The sequence below is a fragment of the Diceros bicornis genome, chromosome 12 (assembly GCF_020826845.1).
Source record: "Diceros bicornis minor isolate mBicDic1 chromosome 12, mDicBic1.mat.cur, whole genome shotgun sequence".
NCBI classification, from domain to species: Eukaryota; Metazoa; Chordata; class Mammalia; order Perissodactyla; family Rhinocerotidae; genus Diceros; species Diceros bicornis.
In genome coordinates this window covers 70,717,329-70,733,834 of record NC_080751.1, presented here as the reverse complement: position 1 = coordinate 70,733,834, position 16,506 = coordinate 70,717,329, and the positions used below count along the sequence as shown (strand labels likewise).

The 16,506-nt window shown below is 43.5% G+C and overlaps 1 protein-coding gene across 4 annotated transcripts in view; it reads left to right on the top strand.

Moving 5' to 3' along the window:
• ASAP2 (ArfGAP with SH3 domain, ankyrin repeat and PH domain 2) overlaps positions 1 to 16,506 on the top strand; it is a 172,403-nt gene that overhangs the window by 67,239 nt on the left and 88,658 nt on the right. For all 4 annotated transcript variants that reach the window (XM_058551836.1, XM_058551835.1, XM_058551838.1 and 1 more), the window contains exon 3: positions 12,779 to 12,924. In XM_058551836.1, coding sequence (XP_058407819.1) covers positions 12,779 to 12,924 — 146 coding nt within the window. The remainder of the gene's footprint in view (positions 1 to 12,778; positions 12,925 to 16,506) is intronic.

Sequence of the window (16,506 nt, the reverse complement as noted above, 5' to 3'; positions counted from 1 at the left end):
TGATTTGTCATGGATTGGCTCCATATGACCTCTGATTGATCTGCAGTTCCCCCAAGTCTCTCTCTGCTCCAGGCTGACTGCTGGCTCGCTGCTTCATGAGCATGTCATGACTGTGTCTGTGTCTTTGCACACTGTCTTCCACCCAGCCCCACTCCTGGTCTGTACACATGCTCCTCCTTTCCCAGGCACCTGTTAAAGGCACCTGCCCACCCTTCCCCACCCATCTCCATCAAGCTGAGACTTGATACAGCATTAGCCTTCTTTGACTCTCTTGTATTAGTTTTCTATGGCTGCTGTAACAAATTACTGCAAATGGAGTGCCTTAAATGACACAAATTTATCTTGCAGCTTTGGAACTCAGAAGTCCAAACTGGTCTCACTGGGCTAAAATCCAGGTGTTGGCTGAGTTCCTTCCTGGAGGCAAGGAAGTGTCCTTGCCTTTTCCAGCTTCTAGAGACCACTTGCATTCCTTGGCTTGTGGCCTCCCTCCATCTTCAAAGCCCCCTATGGCTGGTGGACTCTTTCTCACGCTACATCACTCTGACATTGTCTTAGTCTATGTGGGCTGCCATAACAAAATACCACAGACTGGTAGTTTAAACCACAGACTTTTCTCTCTCACAGTTTGGGAGCTGGAAGTCCAAGATCAGAGTGCCAGCATGGTCGGGTTCTGGTGAAGACTCTCTCCATGGTTTGCAGACAGCTGCCTTCTTGCTGTGTCCTCACGTGGTGGAGAGAGCAAGACCAAGTATGAGTGAGAGAGAATGTGCGTGCCCATGCAAGTGAGCATGCTCTTTGGTGTCTCTTCGTATAAGGACGCTAATCCCATCATGAGGACCCATCGTCATGACTTCATCTAAATCTGATTACCTCCCAAAGGCCTCACCTCCAAATACCATCATGTTGGGGGTTACGGCTTCAGCATATGAATTTTGAGGGGACACAATTCAGTCCATAGCAGTCACTGACTCTTCTTTTCCACAGTCCTCCCTCTTCCACATTTAAAGACCCTCTGATTACATTGGGCCTACCCAGATGATCCAGGATAATCTCCTCATCCCACATTCAGCTGATTAGCAACTTTAATTCCACCTACAGCCTCCATTCACCTTTGCCAGGTAGCATAACATCTTCACAGTTTGAAGGAATTAGGATGTGGCCATCTCTGGGGGAGGAGGGTACTTGGTTCTGCCCACCACACTTCCCCTTTGAATTCTGAGTTTTGAGGTTGAATCAGTTTTGACTCTTCTCTTTAGCCAAAAATGAAAGAGTTCCTAATATGCCGGCACTTTCAGTCTGTAAATATTGCTCTTTATTGTTCTCTAATAGTTTTATGTCTGTTGATCTTTGCTCCTCAATTAGATGGCAAGCCCTTGAGGTCAGTGACCAATTGTGGGCGGTGGTGTAGTTTAGGATAAAGGGCACATAAGTATTAGAATCCAAGAAGCCTGGAGTAAAAGCTAGTGTGCTGCTCATAAAGTCTGTGACCTTAGGAAAGTTATTTAATCTTTCTGAGCCTCAGTTACCCCATATGTAAAATGGGAATATTAATATTTCATAGGATTGTTAGTGAAGATTAACTGAGGTAATATGAAAAAGTAACAGGTACGGTTCTGCCAGCAGATACATAGCAGGTGCCCACTATTCATATTCATGTATTCATATATATTGTTATGTTTCTGCTGTTGTGTTTCTGCTGTAAGTTCTTAGACTGTCCTCTTAGTGTGGAGAGAGAAACTTATAATTTTAGAAGTAAGCAGTGTATATTCTGGCAGACTATATTCTGCTACGTGGGGATTTATATAGATTTATGTGGAAGGGGGATTTGAGATGCCTTAGAGCAACCAGCTGTGTTTGTACAGCCTGCAAGCTAAGAATGGTTTCTACCATCTTACCATGCATTTACACGATAACCTCAATATTGCCTCTTGGCCTGCAAAGACTTACTCTCTGGCTTTTTAGGAAAAAGTTTGCCAACCTCTGCTTTAGATTAGTGGTTCTGAAACTTCATTGTGCCCGAGAATCCCCTGGAGGTCTTATTAAAACACAGATTGCTGGGCCCTGCTCTTCGAGTTTCTGGTTCAGCAGGTGCAGGATGGAGCCTGAGTATTTGCTAATCGACTAAGTTCCCAGGTGATGCTGAAGCTGCTGATCTTTGAGAATACTACCGTAGGAACCCCACCCCGCGCCGACTTTAAACACTGAACTGGGCCAAAAGGGTGTCAGTGTTGTCCCCATATATACAGAACAATAGTTTCCTTACACAATAGCCAGTATATTATGTTTTCTCCCTGTGTTGAAAAGGATGACAACCCAGCCTTATGTATTTTCTGGAATGTCTTGTGTACAGGTTTGCAAAAGCATTATTATAATGATTTGTTGAAAAGCTGTTTCTACAATAATTTTTCCCACTCATCAGAGACTGCTGTCTGACCTCTTTAAAAAAAAAAGACCCAGTTCATATTTATTCTAAAACTTTTATTAGTCTAAAATTTCCCGAGCTCTGCCTCAGCCCAAAGGTGTTTTTTTCCCCCCTGGGAAGTTGAAGCTAACATTTTTCAGCTGTGTTTGACATATCAGTGGGTGGAAAAATTCATCTTTATCAAGAAGGAAGCAATGAAAGACTTTCATTTTCACTTCTCTAGAATTATTCTATCTTAAAGACTGGTGGAGCTATTCTTACTAAGAGTGGGATATCCCTTCTTTACCCTCGATCTGAATGTCCTAAAGAAATTTTCACATCTTCGAGATGAAAAATACAAAGAAAGAAACATTGATTTTCCCCTCAAACCCTTACCATCTTCCACCTACAAAAGAAAATGAGAATTCAACAACTTTGTTTCTCCCTTTTATTTGCAATACTAATTAGAATATGGCTATTAAATTAATACAGAGCTTGAAATTAATACAGAGAATTGTTTATATTATAGATGTCATAAAGCAGTTCAAAAGAAATGTGTGTAATAGTTTAGGAAATGAAGTTTCACTGTGCATTAAGAAGGTACTATATCTGGCATGATTTTCTACCTGTTTCATGAGAAGATAACTAAATCATCATAATCCTCAGTGTTTGGCAAGAATACGGTGCTACTTCGTCATGGCATTGAAAACTGGTGCATGGAGTTTTTGGAAAGCAGTTTGGCAGTGCACATCAAGAAAAAAATCTTTATATGGAAATATGCACAAAGATGCTCATTGCATTGTTGCATTGCTTATTATGGTGAAGACTGAAAGCCTTCTATAACTAAATTAGGATATAGCTACTTGATGGAATTATGGTTATGCAACAACATGAAGAAAGATGCTTATGATGAAATCTTCAGACAGTAAAATTCACGATACAAAATATATGTATACTATATCTGTGATAAAAGAATAAGAGATTATAACAAATGATAAAGTACATCTATATTGATGTTTATAAACTTGAGGGTGGAAACATAATAACAATAATAAAAATCTGACACTCACGAAGTGTTTATTATAGGCCAAGCACTGTGCTAAATAAATTTGTAAATTTAATCCTCACAACAACTGTGTGAGTTAGATATAATCAGTAACTCCATTTACAGAGGAGGTCACTGAGGCACAGAGTAGTGATTTATACAGGGTTATATAGTTACAGTTAGAGGAGCTGAGATTCAAATCCAGATCGGCCTTCTGTCTCTGCTTTGACCGTGGCACCACTGCCCGGTGCACAGGCAGGATGTGAATGAGGGGACACAGTGGAGGGAAACCAAGCAGTGATACTGTGGGAACGTCCTGGATATCATCTGTCCGAGCCATAGTGATCCTAGCAAAAAACTCCAGGTGGTTTTGGTTGATCACAAGTTCAGTATGAGCATGTGCTCAAAGGTGAGTCACAGGGACCTTAGGGAAGTATGTAGTGCTTCTAAAAAAGAAGGTAGTTGTCCCATTATTGAACCGTAAAAGCAGCATTTTAAGAGGAACTTCAAAAGCACAGAGCTGAAAACCTCATTGTAGGAGGGACGTTGGAACGACCTAGGACTTCCTAGCTTGGGGAGGGTGGGAGAAGGCGTATCTGAAGGCTTTCTCTGAGATGCAGAAGTGGGACATATTATCTGTTCCTCTCTGGAGGGTAGTTTCATGAGAGCAGGTTTTGACTTAATTATGAGGGAGAAGTTAGCTGGGTGGGCAGCCCCAGTGGTCAGTTGGTTGTTGGAAGGGTTACAGAAGAAGGTTGGTGGCTCTCTGTCCCTAAGGAAGTTGTTAGGGTGAGGTGGAAACGTGGACTCTAAGAACTTGAGATGTCTTCCAGTTACAAGGCTCCGAGATTCTAGCTATCTCTTCTCTGCTGGTTAAGAATAATGGTTGGAATTTAGATGGGTAACTTGTGGAATCTTGTCAGCAGTGATCAACATATTAATCATGGAAGGATAGCAAATCTGAAGGAATGCTAAGATTTGTGACTTAAGTCCCAAGTATTAACATAAATCATACTTAGGATCATCATAGTTATTTGGTAGGGAATTTAAGCTCATCTAGGCCAGGGCTTTTTCACCTGGTTATGTTGGGTCTGTGGACGGGCTTAAGGAGTCTGTGCATCCCAAAAATTGTATGAGAAATTATGTAACGTTTTTCTGGAGAAATAATCCAAAATATTTTTATGATTTTTATTGGTGTCTGTGAGAACCATTAGTCTAGCCAAACCCCCATGTTTTACAGGTGTAGATACCGTCACAGAGTTGGCTCTTTGCCTTACTTACTGTAAAACATTGACTATTATTCAGCAAATATCTCTGAACCTGTTTCTTCATCTATAAAATCCCGCAGAGTTGTAAAGATAAAACATTATGTATATATATAGATGAAATCTCTCCTACATAAATGGTAGCCATTGCTATGTGAGGCTTTGGAGACCATTGATTTTCCAGGAGCCACTTGTCCCTGAGGGATGAGGACCCCAGGAACCTCATCAGTCCAGAGGAGTCGTCTTCTCTCCTAGTCTGCTGTGCTCTCTGTGGAGGTGGGGTGGGGAGCATCTGGTGAGCATCAGAAAGTAATGAGAATTGTATCCTTCAGGTATGAGGAGGTAAAAACCAAGGAAAAAATGCTGAATGCAATTTGTGTGGCAAAATGCACATTCTGTAATGTAGCCGACCAAATTGCTTGGCCAACACAGAGCATCTTGGTAATTGGATGTAAAGTTTCTAATAGCTGGTCATCCACATTCAACAAACGTTGATTCACCCCCCCATCTTTGCATGCCAGACACCTTGGGTTTCCAGGCTAAAGGAGAGCCCTGCCCATTCTTTAGCAAGGTCTCTGTCTCCTTTGCCGATTTGGTCTCACAGTACCCAAGGATGGCAAGTAGCTCTTCAGATAAGGAGAGTCTAGGGTGAGGTAAGCAGCAGGCAGCTGTTGTAATCTCATCCTATACTGGATTCTGAAGGAGGAAACTCCTGTACATTCACCTCCTCTGAAAGGCCTTACTTATCACCAGACTCCAGAAAATTCACTCTTTTTCTAATATAGTGCTGTTTCCTATGATGCTGTATTTGTACCTCCTATAATGTGTACCACAATGGATTGTTGTTGCATGTTTATCTTTGTCTTGCTAAATTGTATGTTGGCAGGTACCAAGCTTTATTCCTCTTTGTCCCCTCCAAATTCAACTTTTTTTTTTTTTTAACAATGAAAAGAAACCATACACTTTATTTGTTCCTATTCTGATTGTCCACATGGTCTGCTACAAGAATATGTAACTACTTCCTGTTCTGGCTACCTCTGAGCACATCACTAAACAAAATTCAAATTCGACTTCCTTAAATGCAGGTCTTATCATGTCAACCTTTTCAGGCCCTCCGTTACCTGGGATGAAGTCCTTCGTCTGGCCCCTGCCTGCCTTTCTACCCTCCTCATCTGCTGCCTCTCCCCATGCTGTGCTGTACCAGGCACCCCGAATTCCCTGTGTCATTCTCTGTCTCGCCCCTATATTTGCACCGAATTGATTAGTGTGTGGGTCTTTCTTATTGGAGACTTGTTCCTTGTGGGCAGAGGCTCTGCTTCATGAATCTTTATATTCATCAGTGCTTGCTGCATAATAGACTTTCACCATGATTGGATTTTATCCTTTAGTATCCGGAATGTTCTTGATGATAGTGGGTATTCAGGAAATACAGAATGGATAAATAAAAGTGAATGTTGATATGTTTTATGTACTCTGAGCCTGTAATCTAAAGGGTCAGAAAGGACCAACATAAAAGAGACATCATCCAGTAGCTCAGTCTTAATTCTTCATACTCTCACTTTCCTTCCAAGTGTAGGTCTGTGAGCAGGAGGAGTTTTATATGGAGGTAATTGGAGTGGTGTTAAGTTATTCACATAGACTTCCAGCTGTCATTTTGTTGTCATTAATGTAGGGCAAGATCAAAGACAATGAGGTGATCACAGACAAAAGTTTTCATATTTTAATAGTCAACCCACACCTTGACCTTATTAACTCCATTGCTAGCTGCCTGTTCTAGACATAACCAGCCTAGATACATACCCTGGTAACATCCATGAGGACTGGTGGTTTCCGTAAGGTCAGAGGAGACGCTGCATGAAAGACTTAATGGAAATGAATTTTGAAAGTAGGAAGAGCACAGTGTATTGGAGAAACTGGAGGAAATGGCAGGTGGTGGAGCTCCAGGAGGGAGGCCGTCTTTCCATTTGCTTGGCCTGAGTGTGGGTTCAGATGGGCTGGAAATAGGAAGGGCGTTCTCATCAAACCCTTTTTGGTTGAAGGTACCTGTGTCTTGTCAGGGATGATGCAGGTACTTAGGTTCCAAAGGCTCTCTCTGTCATGTCAACTTGTCCAGGAGAAACTTTGATGGAGAAAGACAGATTGTAGTATTCTCAATAGGCCCAGGCACAGAGAATGAAGATAATCTAGCCATTGTAGCTGACACTTCAGATTTCTTTATATTGATTTCTGATTATGAGATAATATGAGCTTAGTTTAGAAAATTTAGAAAATTCAGAAAAGCAATAGAACACAGTCCTGACCCCAGCTAGGTCCCACTCTCTGGGTGACGAGAGAGCCTGTGGTGTGCTCTTGGTCTGAGGCCTGCCCCCGACTGTGACTGCAGGTCAGAGCTGCCACCCTGGGCCAGGTGTTTGTGCCCCCACAGGCTGTTCCCTCATCTGTAAAATACCCACTCGAAGAAGAAGACAGTATCAGACAGCAAGTACTTGTCCTGCTACCTGGCATGTACCAGCCACAAATTACTGAGCATTTGCTATTTTTACCACTACATTAGCATTTTTATGTATTTTCCTTGCAGCCTCTTCTCTACATTTTTTACAAAATTGAGACTAAATACACAGTTTTGTGTCCTGCCTTTTTTTAACTGGCATTCTATCCTGACCATATTCCTACATCATGGTTTTAAAAGCCTACATGATGTTCCATTTTGTAGTTATACTGTTATTTAATCATTTCCATCTGGTTGGGGCTTTCTACATTTTCAGTTTTCACTCTTCATGAATTGTTCTGTATATCTCTGATCACCCTGATTATTTCCTTAGGATAGATTTCTAAAAGTGGGATTATTGGATGGCAAAATGTTTTTAAGACTTTTGATGCAGATTACCAAATTGTGAATTGAAGGATTTTTATCTGGGATGACTCTAGAAATAAAGTTCTAAAAATGGTTTTCTCCCATGGGATGTTCACAGGGTAGAGATCCTGTTAAGAAATGGGGATTATCTTTGACTTGAAGAAATTGCTTTCCCATGAGCTTGTGTGGCACGTGTTAGACCTGAAACCAGGCGATATGTAGAGCTGACAGCTTGAGGGGAAATGGTCTCCTTTATGTTGAGTCCTCACGTTAAAATTGTAGCTCACGTTTGAATATTAGTCACCATGTCATCTAGGGAGTGTCTTTAGAAAGCTGCTACTGCAGAGAACATGTGTCTCTTTCAGATACACCCTTTGCAGAGCTCTCTGTGCGGATGGTTGGTATGTGCAGTGTCAGCAGATGAGTTGCCTTGGCCTGACCTCCTGCCTGCCCAGCAGTCTGGCCAGGAGCAGGGGTTGGAGGGTTCTAGACAGAGAGAGCACTGAGGCTGAGGCGAAGTGGCCATCAGGCTGCCCACTGCCTGCCCCATTTCTCCTTGTTATTTGGGTTACCAGTGCGTGTGCTTGGCTGCAGGATTGTAACACATTTGTGTTAGCTGAGAGCTGAGAATAGAGACTGTGTGGTAAGCAAATGAAGAAACAGTTCCTAGCATGTTTGGAAGAACACTGGAAGACTGGGCATCAGGAAACCTGGGTTCTTGTTCCAGCTCTGCTGCAGACTAGCTCTGTGAACTTGAGCAAATCAGCTCCCTCTCTGACCTTTGGTTTCCTTGTCTGTAGAGAGAAGACTCTAGACCAGGTCCCCTTTCAGGATCCTTTGGACTGGAAAGACCCTGTAGTGGGCATGGATGGCCCTGTGGAGGGTGGACAGTGCAGCCTGTGCTGCCCTGTGATGGTTTTGACAGTCAAAGCTGCATACAGACAGGGGCTCTAAAACCGAGAAAGTGTTCACAACCTCCAAACACACAGGACTCCTTGATGTTCCCCTGGGGTTGATACCTTCCTGCTCCTGCTGCTTTTCTGTTTAGAAATTCCTACCTGACCTGGGAGCCCCAGCTCAAATGTCCCCTTTTTGGTGGCTCTGAATCATCAGTGCCCAGTGCGTTGCCTGGCCCATTGCAGGCCATCAGTGCATGGACTGATGTATCTTTCCCTAGATGTTGGTCTTGGTGTCACACTGGTCTTGGTGTCACACCCTTGTGTACTGCCACACCCTGTTGCAGGGCTGGAAGTGATGAGTGAAATGTTTGAGATGGAAGGGAAGGTGGTTGAAGGCAAATTGGCCATGGGACCCTTCTTGTCTTTTGGCAGCACTGAGTCAGTGGCTTTCTTCCCCACTGTGCTATGGCCTGTTGTTGAGTAGGAGGAAAGGGGCTGCCTTTCATCCTTTTTTGATGCAACAGTTTTTGCTTCAACTGCATGCACTGGGCCTTCTCCTTGATACCAATTTTTTTAAATAAGAGAAACAAGTAAAAGAAAAAGCACACAACAAAACCCATCCTTTACTTCTAAACTCAGTATATGCACGCACTTGCTGGTTCCATAGTAGATTTTCCTGTGAGAGTCTCTCATTTCATCCTTTTGAATGGATTGGTAGAAAGCATGACTTTTGTGCAGTGAGGTGTGGGAAATGGGAGGGCTGCTGGGTTAGAATTGAGAAGAAATGTGGTCTCATGTGCTGTGGTCTCAGTGACTCAGATTCTCATTTTCCTAAGTCCCTCCCACATCAAAGATTCTTGGATCTGGATCATTAATGAAAACCAGAGTTAAAGATATATTTGAACAGGGGGGAAGTGATAGAGTGAGCTCTTTTTAGAAGAACAGCTTTCACAATTCTGTAAATAAAAGCTGATAGACCCGGTTTGGGTTCTTTCCAGAAACTTTATTCCCAAGCTATTTATTTTAGGTTCCTATTTTAAATTTGTTTTTGGCAAAAGAGAAGTAAAGGCACTCAACTACTTGCTGTTCTCTAGTAGGAAAATCTCAAACTTTGGGCGATCTGGAGGCGTAGGGCAGTCAGTTAATATGTATTTGTGGAGAGTTTACTGTTCTTACAGTGGGCACCATGCTAGGTGTTACGGGAAGACAGAGAGCCACAGGGCTATGGTCTTTATCAAGAACCTTCAAATTTGTTTGCAAGAAGAGAAATTTGCGTTAAAAACTCCAACTAGATCAGCGTGAAGAAGTTCCCACTGACCTAACCTGGGACAGTTTGAACATCAGAAAATAAACATTGCAGTGGATCAGAACACTTTAAATATACATACGTGAGGTGATGATGGTGATGAGCCAGAAGACTCACTGATCAGCATTGGGGTTGCAGGGATCAACACATTATTCTGAAGATTTGTAAGAGAAAGAATTAAAAAAAAAAAAAAATAACCTCTACCAGGTGGTCAGTTGAGAAGCCCAGAAGGAAGGATGATAGGAAGTTCGTTCATACTTCTTGGTGCTGGATCATGAAGCCTTGCTGTCTGCTTCTCCTCTGTGTCAGGTTGGTCAGGTTGGAGAGAACAAAGGTTCCTCTCTCCCACAGGTGACCATTGGCTGGGCGGCAGCCTGCACAGTGAGCAGAGGGTGGGTTTGACCCCTGCCCCACCGCTTACCAAATCATATTGGGCAAATCATATAACCCCTCTGAACTCCACTTTATTCAAAAGATAATGGGGATGATAGTAACAACACCTTGTAGTGTTATCAGGTTAAATTGGACAAAAAGCTAAAGGCAGGCTAATAGGCATTTACTAAAAGCTAATTGCCTTCCCCTGCCCTGGGGGTATTCACTTAGAGCAGCTGTGAGGGTTCAGGCACCATTTGGAAGGGCACCACACATTCTTGTTTCTCTCACCCAGTGGAGTGACATCAGCACCAGACGTCTGCTTGTGGCTGTCACTCCCTTCTAAAACCACACTGGAATTGCCCATGACTTGACCACCAATTTTGACATAGTTATAAAATAGCATGTAGTTTGAAAGGAACTGCCCTTTGCTGTTGACCACATGTTCTAGAATTGTAAGTTGAGTGAAATAGAACGTATAACTGATCCATCTCCAAAATGGAATTTTAAAAATCTCAAACTTGGGTACTTTTGGTTTGGGCAAGGTAAGCTATTTTTAGCAATGAAACAAACATCAGTGTAGCAGAGTAGAAGAAGAATGGGCTTTGGCATCAGACAAACTTGGGTTTGCACCCCAGCTCTGCCACTTTCTGTTTCCTAGAACAAGTCGTTTGATCTCTTTGAGCCCCAATTTCCTTTCAGCATTATGAGAAAGTACATGTCTTATAAAGTTGTTCTGAAGTGGAGAAAAAACATGAGTAAAATTGTTTGTGCTCAAAATAAATGACATCTGTGCTGCTCTGAACTATTGTCAGTGCTGTTGTGTGTGTACTGAGTGTAGTTGAACTGTATTCTTACCTCGTTCTTTGATTCTTACCTTCACCTTGTGAGTATCACACAGCGGGCCTTTAACCTTCATGTGGCTGAGGAGGAGCCCCAGTGAGAGTCAATGACTTACCAAGGTCTTGCCTATTTACTGGAAGGCATAGGACTGGAACCCAGGTCTTCTGAGGGCTCTTCTCGCTCTGCATATATACTTCAGGATCTGTGTTTCTGTCTTAACTCATTTGCTGAGTGTAGTCTCAGAAAAGCATTTAATTTATCCAGAACTCTCAGGTCTTTTTCTGGGATGTCAAGGAAAAAAAAAAAAGAGGAAAAGGGCTTGAACAGTGAAATTAATTTTCTCTTGTGTTTGTTAGATCCACTTAGGAATCCCCTAAGGCATCCAAATGCCACTGGAGGTCAAGAGCAAAGTGCCTCCCTGGTGGGGTGGGTGTGCACACCATTCATGGATCATGGGGATCTGGCTCAGGGTCAAGGGCTGCTCTCCACAAATAAATGTTCCCTCATTTGCACCGGTTGTCAGGCCCAGCCCGGGCATTGGTTTTGGCTGACAGTGGTTTTATTTCCCTGAGGAAGAGTTTAGTGAAGTTCACATACAAGTTTATGCTGCATGTCTGCCTGCCTTGTCGTGCCTGTAAAGTTGTATTACGTTTCTAATTGAAATGATGAAAAAATAGAAATCAGGCGTCCATGCAAACAGAAATTGTTTTGTTATGGGCTGGCTGGATTCATTTGAAAATGCCTGACCTGAAGTGAGGGAATTATACTCAGCCACAGTAACCTACCAGCTTACCCGTGTCCGCTCTCCCCTTCCCCGCTCTTGAATCAGGCCTGACGGGGCTCTGGCTCCTCTGCAGCTTGACCAAGGTCCATGTATGATTTCAGTGTCCAACAGGGATTGGGGACCGCTGAGCTGGGGACCCAGAATCCAGGTTCTCACTTTTTAAGCTGCTGCTTTGAGGCCTAATGGTAGTCAAATGCCCTCAGATAGATGACCAGGGTTTGCTTTTTTTTGTTCAAACAACACGTGTGTTGTCTTATATTTCAGGCACAAAGATGAATGAAACTTAGTCCCTCTGCTCTAAACACTTCCAACATATGGGGGAACACATTTATCAGACAATCTCACTGTAACATGTGAAGTGCAAGGACAAGAAGGTGCCAAAGCCAGACACCCAGGGCATAGGGCAGAGTCATTGAGGGCTTCCTGGAGAAAGGATGAGTCTGTGGCATGCACAGGAGTTGGGGAAGGCAGGGCTCTGGGCCCAGGACACATCATGAACAGAGGCACAGAGCCACCCAACTAACCTTTGCTGCCCTGGCCTGTGCTCTGAGGACCACGGCTCCTCCTGTGTTGAAAGAAGCTGTGGTTTGTGGCTCCGGATTAGAGTCGTGAGCTCCGTGCTAGAGAGGAGCGGACATTTTTTGCTGAGTGTCTAGGGGAGGGCTGAGTCTGTTGACTTGATTCATGACTCTTGCCATCTTGTAGGCCAAGGAGGAGTCCCGGGAGATGTGAAAGGCGTTGGGGTGCCCTCGGCAGGCTCATCTGAGGAGCTGGGGGCCATGGGACTCGTGTGAGGCTCTTTCCTCCCAGGACTCGTACTTGTTCTTGGGGATCGGTTGCCGGCACACTGGGATGTTGTCAGGACTGCAGAGTTATTTCTGTTCCTGGTGCAACGTGACTTTTCTCAGATTTCTATTCTAATGCTTTTGATTTTATTCACGACTAAGAAGAGCCTGGTGGGGATGGTGAGGCTGAAACGTTAACAGTGCGTCTCACGTTGCTATTGTAGCTCACGTGGAGAACGAAGAGCAGTACACCCAAGCTCTGGAGAAGTTCGGTGGCAACTGCGTGTGCAGAGATGACCCGGATTTGGGAAGTGCGTTCCTGAAGTTCTCCGTGTTTACAAAGGAGTTGACGGCGCTTTTCAAAAACCTGGTAAGGGTCATTATGCACATGCAGCTATCGGGCAGCGTGTGAAATGCCTACAGTCACTTTAGTTGGAAAGGCAGCTCAATAGAGGATAATTAAGGTTTGTTTGATAAACTAGGAATAAATTTCATAGCTCATGTGGTACCTAAAGGCATTATATTTTCTCTACACGTTAGGTCACTTTGGAATAAATTTTAGAATTGGAATTTTTACTCTAACAAGAGTTTTAAAATTCAGCTCGGCATTTTAAATGTGCACAGCTGTGGGACAAAATGGATAAATGCATTCGTCTTCTTAAGGGCCTCTGACTTCAATATTTAATAGTTTCTAAACTGTGTAGAGTAGTCTGTTTCTAGTACTTATAGTAGAATTTAAACTTATAATATTTAATAAATATGTTTCAGACCCGTCTTACACAGCAAGGTAACCTATAATCAAAGCACAGAAATTAGCATGAATATTTAAAGGCCTTTTATGCTCCAAATGCAGCGCCTAAAAAAAGTCTCACTTTTTAAGCAAGTGGAAATATGGAGTTGGTACTTCTTGCCTGCGGTAGGTGCTTGGTGATGTGGGGTGAATGGAGTTCTTTCTTGTGCTTGGCAGCCCTGCACCGTCCTCGTCATGGGAACAGAATTCTGAAGAAGTGGGCAGGCTGCAAGGGTGTTCGTGACCCTGCCGAGTGGTTCTTCCACAGGGGAACATGCACTGGGATCGTCCCAGCATCTCTTTCCTGTTTTTCTCCCCTAGCTTGTCCTAAAGGTCGTGGACGACCAGACCAGGTCAAGAACTCAATAATGCTGTCTGTGTAGGTCGCAAACAACAGGGTCTTTCTCATTTCTCCTGTCAGCAAACTCATAACAAGTGAAAAAATACCTCATCATTTTTGAAATGGTGATGATGGCAGGCTTGTAAGTCTGGCCTTAGACGGGCAGAAACAAGGGAACATAATGTATAAGTTAACAACAGGAAGGGGAAAGACCCAGATCATAAGGCTCTTGGTCTCTCTCCCTGTCTTCACTTGTGAAATATTTCAGTTGGAAATGGTAAAAATAAAAAGCTCTTGCTGTGCCTAAGGTTTTTACTTGGGTTAATTTGAAATCTCGTGGGGCTTTTTTCAAGTTCATTGCCCATTTATTACTGCCCCAGACAGGCTGACAGCACGCATACCGAACTGTGGAGCCCTAGCCCCCCTTCCAGCCCTGCTCCCTGGACACCGGCAAACATGCTCATTAGGGTCTCAACACCGAGTCAGATTGGAGCTTTCTTTTTTTAACGGGAGAAACTGAATGGTCCCAGGGAAGAGATCTGAGATGCTAAGAAGGGAGGTCGTCTAGTGAAAAAGTCAGCCTGCCACCTAACCTCCCAGCCACTCAGTGGATAAGCCCCTTCTATGCATGCAGAGCTGCCAGCCAGCTTCTTAGTGCCTCGCTCTTAAATATGAATGAACAGCCTCTAGAATGAAAGAGTCCAAAATAAACAGAAAAAAGAACTTGAGGGAAACAGAGACGATGCAAAGAGCAGAAGAAAACTTTAAAGAAAATATATTTAATTCCAGAGAAATCAGAATAGCCACTGTATATGGAAGGGAAGAGTGGGATGCAGCTTGTTGTTAAAGAAAGGGGTGGGGGGAGACAATTAATGTAAGAAAATGTATGTAAAAATTCCATGAGGAGGGTTGGAGTAGAAGAAATCTCTCAGAAAATAGATCAAAAGACAAAAAAGTGGGAAATGGATAGAAGATGAGACAAGGATTAATCCTCAAGGTCCAGCATTCACTGACAGCCATTTCAGAAAAAGAGAATAGAAAATCAGAGAGGAGGACGTGTGAAGGCAACAGTACAAAAGACGGTTTCCAAAACTGAAGGATTTGCATCTCCAGATTGAGGGGCGTGAGAGTGCCCAGCTCAGGAGGGGAAAGGACCCACCCCAAGGCATCTCCGTGTGAAATTGCAAAAGATCTTACTTGCTTCCAGAAAGCACGTGGATGGTTAAGAATCACAATGGCATCAACGTCTCATCAGTAACACTGGAAACTTGAAGGCATGGAGCACTGCCAGTAAAATCCTGAGGAGCATAATTCTAACCTGGAATTATACCCAGCCAACAAAGCATGAGAGTAGAATTAGAGATATTTTAAGACATACTAGGCTCAAAAAGTTTAGCTCCCATGTGTTCTCTGAAACTCCTAAAGGATGTGCTTTAGCAAAATGAAGAGGGAAGCCAAGAAAGAGGCAGATGTGTGAGTCAGAAAGAGGATCCAACCAGAAGGAAAGCAGTGAAAGGGATCCCAGGAGGATGCAGAGGGAAGCCCAGCAGGGTGACTGGCCGGCGGCTGGGAGAGAGGCCAGCCCAGGATGCTGACAACTTGGGAGGCAGGAGGCTGGGGTCTGTCCGCCCACCTCAAGCAACTAGCTCTTTATCTTCATTCAGCTGGTCTCTATACCTGGGTTTTCTCAGCTGTAAAATGGAGATAACGCCATCCCTGGCTTTGTATATAGAATATAGCTAATTGCTTTTACACACCTTAGCTTATTTAATCCTTATAACAATCCCATAAGATGAGTCGGTGTTATCTTCACTTTATAGATTAGATAACTGGGGTCTGCGTGGTTTAAAGAGCTAATCTCTCCCTTGGGACAGCTCTGAGTCCTTGCCAGCTTTTGGATGTTTGCCTCCAGGTATAGAAGGACCACATGGTGGAATCCTGAGCAAACTAGCTTGTGCTCAGTTGTCAACATGAGCAGCTGCAGTATTAAAACAAAAGCAGCCCCTTCTTTTCTTGATTTTCTGGAAAACTGAAAGCAGGACAAGGCCTGGACGTTGTGACTGGTACATTGCCCACCACCCCACAGCTTTAGCACTTTGAGCACTTCAGAAATCCCTGCAAGGCCTAGTTGCTCTCCACCTTTCTGCAGGGAATAAGTTATCAGTGGCGGTCATTTGATGAGTATCCATGGTGCAGTAAGCACTGGGCTAGGCATGAAGGGTATAGTAGTTCATAGTAGTTCGTTTTGTCCTCCTAATAGCTGTATGAGATAGTGCGTATTCTCTTCATCTTACGTGGGCACGTACATGTTAAGTAACTTTATGGGTCCTTAGCTCCCAAGGGACAGAGTTGGGAGTCAAATCTAGGTCTCAAAACTCCAAACCCGTGCTCTTTCCACTGTGGTGTTTAAAGGAATTAAGGCTTCTTGTCAACTCCTTGGGGGTAAGAAAAGACTGAACAGAAGAGAAGGCAGCACAGGGAAAGATGTAGCATAAAGAGAAATGCAGACCAGTGCTGCACTGCTGCAGGGGCCCCGTGGCAGCCAGAGGGCCTCGGTTTCCTCTTCTTAAAACAAGGATGAGAAACTATGCTCGCTTCACAGGGCCAGCATCAAGATAAAAGGAGTGAGTGGGAAGGGTTTCTTTATAAATTAAAAACCCAGCACATGGGTGACATTTTAGTGTTATGATATGCTGACCTAACTAATGTCCAGGGGATAATAGCTTTAAGTCCATGTGCATCACCTTAGTTTTGGCTTTTACTTTATGGAGTTAGGATTGTTGATCTTGTTTCCTGGCAAATACAAGAGAGAAAAAGAGAAA